Raw genomic sequence first — 12,283 nt, forward strand, 5'->3', positions numbered from 1 at the left:
CCAACACTAAGGGCATTCAAATGGTCATTGGATAGACACATGGACGATAAGGGAATAGTGTAGATGGGCTTTAGAGTGGTTTCACAGGTCGGCGTAACATCGAGGGCCGAAGGGCCTGTACTGCGCTGTAATGTTCTATGTTCTATTATGGTCTTATCCCTATCTCTGACCTCATGAGTCGTGGAAGGTAACTGATGAAGCAACTGAAAATGGTTGGGCCTGGAACACTGCCCTGAAGAACTCCTGGGGGAAAAAAATTGAACACAACCATAAAACAAATTGGACCATTCACAGCAATTTTATTTTTTAAACTGTTCATGACAAAGTCTATTTGAGGTTGAAGCAAAGGGCAGATTATTTCCTGTTCAGAAATCCTCCACAATGATTATAATTATGCCAATGTCCATTTTAATGTTAATTATATGCTGCAGTTACACTGAAATTCATCTATGACAGCCGTAATTATTGGAAATGGTCTTCATCAGGAAGGTTGTCTTGTAGGTACGCCATTAATGGGAGCAGCATTTAAAAAAAAAAAAAAAATCAGACCAGTTGTAGATATCTTAGAAATGGAGCCAATTCTAGATTCCTCAATTCATCATCACTAGAATTCAAGTCCAAAAGGAGGTACAAAAGTGAGATCAGACAATGCCGGAAATACCCAGCAGGTCAGACAGCATCTGTGCAGAGAGAAACAGAATTAACTGTTTCAAAGAAACATTATCCTCTTCACAGCTGCTGCCAGACCTGCTGCGTTTTTCCAGCATTCTTTGCTTTGTTTCAGGTTTTTAGCACCTCCAGCGCTTTTGTTTTTGTAACAGGATTATATCGGTTATTTAAAAAATAAACTCTGGCCCTTTGAAAGGAAATGTAAACATTTAACTTCATTCATGCTTTGAGGTACTGTTTTAAATCGAACGGTCTGAAATTTGTGTCAGGGTTTATACCTCGATGTTGATCTTGGCAAATCGGTACTGCAGGGAAGCTGGGCTCCGTACCAGTGCCAGACCACGTCTCTCAGCTGGCTGGCTCAACACCATACGCAAAAGTCCCAACAAACTCACAAATCCCCATGCTTCCCCGCAGCCAACAGTTAGTGAGAAATCCCCTTGGCTGACATAGCCAATTGTTAGTCTGGAGCAGTGGGACATCACATTCAGTGGCTGAGTGGGCCATAACCCTCGAATTAAAACCTTTCCAAAGCTGGAAGCTGATTTCCGTTCCAAATCTCCAGCTGCAGTTTCTGAATCCTGCGGCAAAGTCCTTTTCTTCTGGCTCTTCCTCAGGGCTTTGCACTCCTGTTTGAACGGGTCCCTGTGCTTTGGTTCTTGAGGGCCAGAACAATTGGGCTCCGACGCCAACCGCTGAAGATCCTCTTTGGAAGGAATGCAAATGGTGGCATTAGCGACGGGGCTGCCTTTCTTCAGCAATGACAGCCTGACCCAGACGAGGAACCGGGGATAGGAGCAGATGACGGACTTCACAGTGTCTGCTGTCATCTGTACCGGTGCAGACCCTCTGTATTGTCGGGTCTGCTGACCCCTGCTGGATGTAGGTCGACACCACGCGGATACTTGCTTCAGCAACTTTCTATTCCTGGGACAACAGAAAAACATTCATGTCAACAATATGTCGCCTATTACAATTGAACTACGGTTTGAAATAAAAGGTATAAGCATACAATGCAGTTATGTTGGAAAGCTACTTTTCACCATTACTGACCATTTATTTGCGCTCTGCTTCCCCCCTCCACACCCAGATGTGGGCGGCTGATAGAATTCTTTGTCACTAAAACTCTGCTGTTGTTTCCCCAATCCTCTGCCCGAAGACAAACCTCCCAGCTCAGACCCCATTTCCTTCTCTAGTTTCTCTTCCATCTCGCCTCCCACTCGCCCCCAAACTGATTTTGCCCACAAATCCACTGCCTGTTTCTTTGAAGCCATCTTCACTAAAACTGATCACTCCATTCTCCTTCCTAATTCCTACGCTTTCTGATGTTGCAAACAATTCACTCTCCTTGGCGACTGAAAGGCAATTTTATTAATTAATCCATTCAAGGGATGTGGCCATCACTGGCAGGTCAATTCTTGCTCACCCCCAAGTACCGTTAAGAAGGTGGTGAGCTGCTTTTTAAAAATGGCTGCAGAGCATGTGCTGCAAGTACAGCACAGTGCTGTTCGGGAGAGAGTTCCAGATTTTGATCCAGTGACACTGAAGGGACAGCGATATGATTCCAAGTCAGGGTGCGGTGTAGCTTGGAGAGGGAGCTTCACACATCTGCTGCCCTTGTCCTACTAGCTTGGCCGTGGTCATGGGTTTGGAAGGCGGCTTGGTGAGTTTCTGCAGTAAATCCTGTAGATCACACACACGGATGCCAACTTGCACCAGTGGTAGAGGAAGTGATTGTTCTGGAGGTGGTCGGATGGGCTGCCAAACAATTAAGTGAGCTGCTTTAGAACATTACAGCGCAGTACAGGCCCTTCGGCACTCGATGTTGCGCCGACCTGTGAAACCACTCTAAAGCCCATCTACACTATTCCCTTATTGTCCATATGTCTATCCAATGACCATTTGAATGCCCTAAGTGTTGGCGAGTCCACTACTATTGCAGGCAGGGCATTCCACGCCCTTACTACTCTCCGAGCAAAGAACCTACCTCTGACATCTGTCTTATATCTATCTCCCCTCAATTTAAAGCTATGTCCCCTCGTGCTAGACATCACCATCCGAGGAAAAAGGCTCTCACTGTCCACCCTATCCAATCCTCTGATCATCTTGTATGCCTCAATTAAGTCACCTCTTAACCTTCTTCTCTCTAACGAAAACAGCCTCAAGTCCCTCAGCCTTTCCTCACAAGATCTTCCTTCAATACCAGGCAACATTCTGGTAAATCTCCTCTGCACCCTTTCCAATGCTTCCACATCCTTCCTATAATGCGGCGACCTTTGTCCTGGATGATTTGAGTTTCTTGAATGTTGTTGGATCTGCATTCATCAAGGCATGTCATTCATCACAACTAAGTCTTGCAGATGGTGGAGAGGCTGCTTTGGGGAGTCAGGCATCAAGATGAATGCAGCAGAATTCCTAACTTCTGACCCGCTTTTGCAGTCCGTGTTTATGTGTATAGGATTATATTCATTGGAGTTTAGAGTTTAGAAGAGTGAGGGGGGGGGGGGGGGGGGGGGGGGGGAAAATCGCATAGAAACTTATAAAATTCTATTAGCCCAGGTAGATTCAGAAAGAATGTTCCCAATGGTGGAGGAGTCCAGAACTAGAGGGCCATAGTTTGAAGATGAGGGACTTTCAGGACTGAGGCAGTTCCTAATATTGGGTGGAGTAAATCGAATTGGCTGAAGACGGACATTTGAGAGGTTGGGACTTCAGGAGGAGGCAGAGAGATTTGTGGCTGTAGATGGTCGCAAATGCTTCAGCCTGGTATTTCGCACTGATGTTCTGGGCTCCCTCATCACGGAGTCTCCTCAGTTAATTGTCCACCGCTATTCACTTTTGGCCGTGGCAGCGGCTTTGGTCTGGTCTATTGGTTGTAGAATTGCTCAGCCTTGCCTGGGGCCAATATCAGGGATTTAGAAATAGGAGCAAGAGAAGGCCATTCGGCCCTTCGAGCCCATCCGCCATTCATGATCATGGCTCATCATCCAACTCAATAGCCTAATCCCACTTTCCCCCATATCCTTTGCCCCAAGTGCTATCTTGAACTGCTTCTTGAAAACATAACAATGCTTTGGCCTCAACTACTTCGTGCGGTAACAAATTCCACAGGCTCACCACTCCCGTACCAGCCTCCCCGAACAGGCGCCGGAATGTGGCGGCTAGGGGCTTTTCACAGTAACTTCATTGAAGCCTACTTGTGACAATAAGCGATTTTCATTTTTCATTTCATTTTTTCACTGTGTGAAGAAATATCTCCTAATCTCTGTTCTAAATGTCTATCCCATATCCTCAGACTGTGACCCCTGGTCTGGACACACCCACCATCGGGAACATCCTTCTTGTATCTATCCTGTCTGGTCCCGTTAGAATTTTATACGTTTCGATGAAATCCTCCCTCATTTGTCTGAACTCCAGCGAAAACAATCCTAACCGATTCAATCTCTCCACATACGTCAGTCCCGTCATCCCAGGAATCAGTCTGGTGAACCTTCACTGCACTCTCTCTAGGGCAAGAACATCCTTCTTCAGATAAGGAGACCAGAATCGCACACACTATTCCAGGTGTGGCCTCACCAAGGCCCTGTATATTTGCGGCAAGACATCCCTGGCTCCTGTACTCTAATCCTCTCACAATGAAGGCCACCATACCATTTGCCGCCTTTACCACCTGCTGTAGGTGCATGCTGGTTTAGCACAGTGGGTTAAATAGCTGGCTTGCAATGCAGAACAATGCCAGCAGCACGGGTTCAATTCCCTTACCGGCCTCCCCGAACAGGCGTCGGAATGTGGCGACTAGGGGCTTTTCACAGTAACTTCATTGAAGCCTACTTGTGACAATAAGCGATTATTATTACCTTCAGTGACTGGTGTACGAGAACCCCCATGTCTCGTTGCAAATTCCCCTCTCCTAATTAATAATAATAGCTTATTGTCACAAGTAGGCTTCAATGAAGTTACTGTGAAAAGTTACATTATGGGCAGCACAGTAGCATAGTGGTTAGCACAATTGCTTCACAGCTCCATAGCCCCAGGTTCGATTCCGGCTTGGGTCACTGTCTGTGCGGAGTCTGCACATCCTCCCAGTGTGTGCGTGGGTTTCCTACGAATGCTCCGGTTTCCTCCCACAGTCCAAAGATGTGCAGGTTAGGTGGATTGACCATGATAAATTGCCCTTAGTGTCCAAAACTGCCCTTAGTGTTGGGTTGGGTTACTGGGTTATGGGGATAGGGTGGAGGTGTTGACCTTGGGTAGGGTGCTCTTTCCAGGAGCCGGTACAGCCTCTTTCTGCACTGTAAATTCTATGAATTCTATGATGCTGCATCTGCCATTCATTTGCCCACTCACTCAACTTGTCCAAATCACACTGAAGGATCTCTGCATCCTCCTCACAGCTCACCCTCCCACCCAACTTGGTGATATTTGGAGTTATTGTATTTTGTTCCATCATCTAAATCATTAATATATTGTGAATAGCTGGGGTTCCAGCACTGATCTCTGCGGTACTCCACTAGCCACCCTCTGCCAATTTGAAAAAGACCCGTTAATTCCTACTCTGTTTCCCGTCTGCCAACCAGTTTTCTATCCATCTCAATACACTGCCCCTAATCCCATGCGCTTTAATTTTACAACTCATCTCTTCTGCAGGACTTTGTCAAAAGAACGTCCAAATACACCACATCCACTGGTTCCCCCTCATCAACTCTACTAGTTGCATCCTCGATTTGTGAAGCATGATTTCCCCATCATGAATCCATGCTGACTCTGCCCGATCCTGCCATTATTTTCTAAGTGCTCTGCTATAAAATCTTTGATAATAAAGTCTAGAATTTCCCTCACTACTTAGGCTTACTGGTCTACAATTCCGTTTTCTCTCTACTTCCCTTTTTAAATTGTGGCGTTACACTAGCTACCCTCCAACCTTCAGGAGCTGTTCCGGAGTCTCTAGAATGCTGGAAGATGACCACCAATGCATCCACTATTTCCGGAGTCACTTCCTTAAGTACTCCAGGATGTAGGTTATCAAAGCCTGGAGATTTATCAGCCTTCAATCACAACAATTTCCACAACACCATTTCTCTACTAATATTGATCACCTTCAGTTCCTCCCTCTCACTAAACCCTGCGTCCTCCAACATTTCTGGTGTCTGATTTGTGTCCCCATTTGTGAAGACAGAACCAAAGAATGTATTTAGTTGCTCAGCCATTTCTTTCCCTCTATTATACATTCCCATGCTCTGACTGACTGTAATGGACTTACATTTTATAATATTAATAATAATCTTTATTCGTCACAAGTAGGCTTACATCAACACTGCAATAAAGTTACTGTGAAAGTCCCCTCGTCGTCACATTCCAGTGGTATGGGTTTCCCCCAAGCCACCCCACTAGGTGCCCTCTGGCCCCAGCCGACCATCAGTGGGATAGGCGCGCTCCAGCGCAATCAGTGCCGTCTGGTTGGCTGGGATAAGTATGCTCGGGGAGTGAAGTATGTATATGCGGCAGCAGTTTGTCGGCCTCCCGAGCGTCAAACACGGACCTGGCGAATCCCACACCTTTTTCCACGTGGCGCTTGTGTTAGCAACCACACCCCCCCCGCCCCCCAATTTGTGTAATTAGTTCATCTGCTTTATTGCGAATGCTCCGCACGTTAAGGCACAAAGTCTTTAAGCTCGTCTTTTTAACATTACTTGTCTCGCTCCCAATATTTTTCAGTGGCCCTGTTTGAATCTGGCTCTTGGTTTCTGTCGATCACTTTTCTTATTTCCCTTTCTGTCTTTTGTTTTTGTCTGTCCCCCTGCCATTTTAGTTTAAACCCTCCCCAACCACTCCAGCAAACAACCCCCCCCGCCCCCCCCCCCCCCTCGGAGGACATCAGTCCTGGTCCTGCTTCTCCCAGAACCTGTCCCAATGCCCCAGGAATCTGAAACCCTTCCCCTCACACCATCTCTGCCACGTATTGATCTGATGTATCCTGCTATTTCTACTCTGGCTAACAAGTGGCACTGGTCGTAATCCTGAGATCACTACCTTTGAGGCCGACTTCTCAACTTTCCACCTAACTCCTTACATATTCTGCTTTTAGGATCACATCCCTTTTTTTTTAAACCGATGTCATTGGTACCGATGTGCACCATGGCCACTGGCTGCTCATCCTCCCCCCCCCAGAATGTCTTGTATATCCACGACACTCTGTGCCTCGCGGATGCTCCACAGTGTCCCCAGTCACCACTCCAAAACCTGGGCTTCCAGGAGCTGTAGCTGGAGACACTTCCTGTACACATGCTGGGTCCAGGCACTAGAAATGTTCTCGGCTTCCCACAAGAGGAGTAAGAGGAGAAAACCAAGGCTTTGAGCTTTCCGGTCATCTCTTGCCCCTTTAAATTAAACCTTTGGAAGATGCTCGATACCAGATTAAATCCAATTCTCTATGGCCCTTCTTTCCTTCTCCTTCAAACAAAGAGCGATGAATACGTGAAATAGACTCCCAAGATAGTTTTTAAAATCTTGAATCATTTTGAAAATATGGTGCATTTGGGGTACTTCAGGTCTTTTTCGAACTGATGGATTGTGGAACTGTCTTCCACAGGGCATTTCAAACTGGTTGGCGGCTGTCGTGGGCTGATCGGTTGCGAGCGAAGGACTCAATGGCTGTGACCGGCTTTTAAGAATGCCAGCCGCTACCGGCTTTTAAGTGTGAATGATGCATTCCTCCTGGCAGAAGTGGCAGTGGGGAACAGGTCACGCGCCCGGCACATCAGTGTATATCCCTGCTTTTGTCAGAAATCACAGATGAGAGATTCCTCCATTTTCTAGCTGCGAGCAAGCAAATCAACAGGACTGTGAAGAAATAAAGATGGATTGTTTTGTTATAAGGAAGAGAGGGGATGAGGCACAAACAGATTAGGATCTCACAACTGAATCTGCTTGAGAGAGTTGTTAGGAAAGTCCATGGCAGGACAAAGCAGTGCTAATGTTAGCTGTATACAGAGCTCCAGAGCCTTTGGTGAACAGCCTAAGAAACTGAAATCGGAAACAAAGCAGCATAAAGATGATTTCTTGAGGTATGGCTTTGTTAATTGTGCCAATGCAAATCAGAATGCAAAGCACATGTGTGTTATATGCAGAGAAATACTGGCAAATAAGAGTTGGATGCTAAAAATAGCTCATCTTATAAAAGACCATAAGACATAGGAGCAGAATTAGGCCACTCGGCCCAACGAATCTGCTCCACCATTCAATCATGGCTGATATGTTTCTCATCCCTATTTTTCTGCATTTTCCCCATAACCCCATGTAACAGTACGGTAGCGCAGTGGTCAGCACTGTTGCTTCACAGCTCCAGGGTCCTGGGTTCGATTCCCGGCTTGAGCCACTGTCTGTGTGGAGTCGGCACGTTCTTCCTGTGTCTGCGTGGGTTTCCTCCAGGTGCTCTGGTTTCCTCCCACAGTCCAAAGATGGCAGGTTAGGTGGATTGGCCATGCTAAATTGCCCTTAGTGCCAAAATAGATTGGGTGGGGTTGCTGGGTTATGGGGATAGGGTAGAAGTGTGGGCTTAAGTAGGGCGCTCTTTTCAAGGGCTGGTGCAGACTCGATTGGCCGAATGACCTCCTTCTGCACTGAAATTCTATCCCCTTATTAATCAATAACCTATCTATCGCTGTCTTAAAGACACTCAGTGACTTGGCTTCCACAGCCTTCTGCGGCAATGAGTTCCACAGATTCACCACCCTCTGGCTGAAGAAATTCCTCTTCATCGCTGTTTTAAAGGATCGTCCCTTCAGTCTGAGGCTGTGCCATCGGGTTCTTGTTTCTCCTACTAGTGGAAACTACAATTGAACAGACTGAACTTCTGCGCCTCACCTGTGAGCACATTAAAAACATGCCACAAGTCCATGAGGCTGTCAGCATTCTGGGGTAGCGTCTTCGAGAAGTATCCAGCGCTGAGTAAAACAAGCATTTTGTTGCTATTGCCCTTCACAACGATCTACATGTGCAAGATTAGGCTTTCCGTCCTCACAAAGATGAAGTCAGCAAAGATGATATGCGCATTGCCCTCTCCTCCTGTGAACCTGATTGGAGTGAGATCGTGAGGACCAAGCAGGCTCACTTCTCGCATTAAAGTTAAGCAAAAAGTGGTGTGTTGTGGAGATTGCCCGGCATGGGTCATGAAGGTCGACCAGTTGGTAGAAGTGGGTCCCAGGAAAAAAAAGTTTGAAAAAGGTTGCCTTCCTGATCCATAATTATCTTGTGATTTTAAAAATGTTCTCCCATTTCCTGCATCTTGACCACACATCGCCCAGCTGATTTTTCTCTGGTTTTTTGGCAATGCACCTGATTCCCACACTTTTATGGCAGAGTGCTATTGTAAGCAGAAATGAATGCTATATTCTTCCAAGTACATTGAGACTCCAAATGCACCAACCACAGAACTGAGGTGACAATTTACTGTCTATATGCCTAGTTTTAACTGAAGGTGAAGAGAAGGGAAGGTAGTTTTGTGGTCACTAAGTACCAAGTTTCGTGAGAATGTCTCCCTAGTGAAATGGTCTCAGCTCCCAGTTAGTTGAAGCAATGGAAAATACCAATTCTGCAGGTGGATAGGAGCATTTATAAACTGCAGTTTATTCAAAGCACTTAACTATGTAATAGTGGTGCCTGCAGTGTGCTACTTCACCTGCATGTGTGTTACTTGACCACTGAATCATGCTATTGCCTAATACAGGCAGAGAATCATTTTAAGAATATTTTCACAATCATCAGGTGACTTTTAAAACATAGAACATACACTGCAGGAGGCCATTAGGCCCATCGGGTCTGCACCGACCCACTTTAAGCCCTCACTTCCACCCTATCCCCGTAACCCAATAACCCCTCCTAACCTTTTTGGACACGAAGGGCAATTTAGCATGGCCAATCCACCTAACCTGCACGTCTTTGGACTGTGGGAGGAAACCCACGCAGACACGGGGAGAACGTGCAGACTCCGCACGGACAGTGACCCAGCGGGAATCGAACCTGGTACCCTGGCGCTGTGAAGCCACAGTGCTATCCACTTGTACTACCGTGCTGCCCGATAAGATTTTAGATGAACTTAAAAAGAAAACATGCCATATACTGACCTCAAAATAGAAACGTGACCGCTTTTTGAGGAGCAGTCTCGATTACTTGGATTGTGGATATTTTTGCATCCTGTGTTCTGCTCAAGAGTAGTCATACTTTCAGATTCTTCCTCCATTTTCTCCTCCAAGTTTGGAGGTTTCTCTTCACTCGATATTTCCTCGAAAGCGCCCTTTTCGTGTACCCCAACGGCTTCCCTGTTTGAGGCCTGCAGTTCAGATCTCAGCCCTTGTTCTTGGTCACTCATAGTAGGTTTGATACCACCATCTTGGTTCTGGGTCTCCCAATCCTCTACTAGTCGTTGCCAAGGACAACGGAATGGAGTCATGGTGCCATGATGGATATAGTTAGGCCTCTTGGCTGGTGGGTACCTGTAGAGAAATTTGGTAACTTAATCTGTAGAAAGTGAATAAAACATAAACGATCTTTCGACATTATCAAGAGGATTGAAAAAAAGAACTACCGCACACAACTTGAGTAAGCCATGACATAAACCATAACCGTATGGTTTTGCTATGGATAAGCCAGTTTGTAATGAATGTCTTAGTTCAATTCGACTTCTATTGTGTTAGGTGATGGCTAGATATTTGCTAAATTAATTAATTACTTTCCTTAAAGTTGAACTTTTGAAGCAAGTACAAATCTGGGATGGAATAAGAAAACAAGCAAACAGGCACATGTGAGTGGTGCATCAAAAGATCAGGCTCAAAATCAACCAGCAGAAAATAGTCACTCTCTCTTTCACGAGATGGCCCAAGTGGTTATTAAAGCGCAGAGAATTCAGTGTGTTACCAATCACCAATTTGTAGCCAAGGATCTATGGAGCTATCAAGATAGTCAATTTGGTCATGTGGTCAATGGTTTTGTTGAAAGGGATTATAGATAAGCATTGGGGAAAATAATTAAAAAGGCATCTTCAATTTGACGATTAAAAGATAAAACAAAGCCATTTTCATGACATGTCTGCTGAATTCTAATTAAACAAGTGTGTTTCGTGTGATGCAGCGGCACTGTGGCACAGTGGTTAGCACTGCTGCCTCAGTACCAAGGATCCAGGTTCGATCTCGGTCTGACGCTGTGTGTGGAGTCTGCACGTTCTCTCCGTGTCTGCATGGGTTTCCTCCGGGTCCTCCGTTTCCTCCCACAGCCCAAAGATGTTGGGATAGGGCGGAAGAGTGGGCCTAGGTACGGTGCTCTTTCAGAGGGTTGGATCAGACTCGATGGGCTGAATGGCCTCCTTCTGCACTGTAAGGATTCTATGGTTCACAGTGAAGTACTGATGCCACCAGGATGGACAGAGCAGATAAAAACTTCAGGAAAAGCAAAATAGGCTGAAAAAGCTGGAGACACTGCAATGTGCTTCAGGGTTGAATTATAATGAGCACGGTGCAGAGTTTATCCAGATGTCTCAATTCGAGAAACGCCAGGTAGGCAGAGGAGATAACATTTAGCAGAGAAAAATAATTTGTCAGAATCAAATCAAGCTGAACTGAAGCAGTGAATCACAGAGTGCAGCTGTACTGAAATCTAGGATTCAGTCCACACAAAGCTGGTCAAACAAATTACAAGGACTTCAGTTAGAAAAAAATGGATGTTAAACAAAAGCAAAGAAGATTTTCCTGTTCCTGAAGGCATTAGAGAGACTGGGTGTAGCTAAAGTAGAAAAATATCAAACAGGGAGGATAGAAATACAGGGGCCAATGGTTTGCTGAGATACATTCATGGCTGGGCTCCATTGTAGGTGTGTATTCTTCAATACATGATTTGCCCGAATTTGCTCTGCCTAAGCCATCCGATCAGCCCAGATGCAGGGCCAAAATATTTGGTCCACAATGTTATGATGGGAGTTTTTGCGCAGTTTCAGCTTTTTTGTTTTTAAAAACGGCACGTCAAATTGTTACATTGCTCTCCGCGAATGGGCTGGTTGCTTACTTCTTATATTTAGCGATCAGTTCCTTCTCAGTCTCCTCACTGTGCTGCATGCCTGCTGGGCAGTCCGGGAAATCATCTGGGAAGTGTGGAAGCCCCTTGTACTGAGTGTGCTTGGCTCCTTCTTGCAAACCTCCTGCTCGAGCCCCCCTGTAGATCTGATAAAATGGTCACCGATTCAAAACCCCCCCCGAGGCAAAAACAAAATGCACAATATTCTATTCTAAGCATTTATGACTTACTGATCCATCGAAAATCAAGAACTATAGCCAAGATGCTGATCTGAAATTATTTCGGCAATTCAAAAAAAAACAAAGCACGTTTATTAAAAAGGAATTTCTTAAGCAATTTGCTACATGAAAGTGAAAGATGCCATTGTCCCCAAGGATCATAGGCTGCTCTCCCCTTTTGAAGGGGAGAGCTGACTGGTGATGATTTAACTGGAGGCCCGCCACATCTCAGGCGAGAGGCATGGTTGAGAAGGCAGGACGGGGCCTTCATGGATAACCTCAGTCGGTACGGAGGACATAACCGTTACAAATGGGATCCCTGCATGGTTATCAAT

General features: G+C 45.7%; 1 protein-coding gene across 2 annotated transcripts in view; it reads right to left on the reverse strand.

The window, feature by feature from the left end:
* Window positions 1–279: 279 nt before the first annotated feature.
* Window positions 280–12,283, reverse strand: part of pop1 (POP1 homolog, ribonuclease P/MRP subunit) — a 76,191-nt gene continuing 64,187 nt past the window's right edge. For both annotated transcript variants that reach the window (XM_072468465.1, XM_072468464.1), the window contains exons 14-16: window positions 11,722–11,876; window positions 9,792–10,160; window positions 280–1,596 (exon numbers count right to left, since the gene is read on the reverse strand). In XM_072468465.1, the coding sequence (XP_072324566.1) occupies window positions 942–1,596; window positions 9,792–10,160; window positions 11,722–11,876 (1,179 nt within the window). In that variant the 3' untranslated portion in view covers window positions 280–941. The remainder of the gene's footprint in view (window positions 1,597–9,791; window positions 10,161–11,721; window positions 11,877–12,283) is intronic.

The sequence above is a fragment of the Scyliorhinus torazame genome, chromosome 11, assembly GCF_047496885.1.
Source record: "Scyliorhinus torazame isolate Kashiwa2021f chromosome 11, sScyTor2.1, whole genome shotgun sequence".
Classification (NCBI taxonomy): domain Eukaryota; kingdom Metazoa; phylum Chordata; class Chondrichthyes; order Carcharhiniformes; family Scyliorhinidae; genus Scyliorhinus; species Scyliorhinus torazame.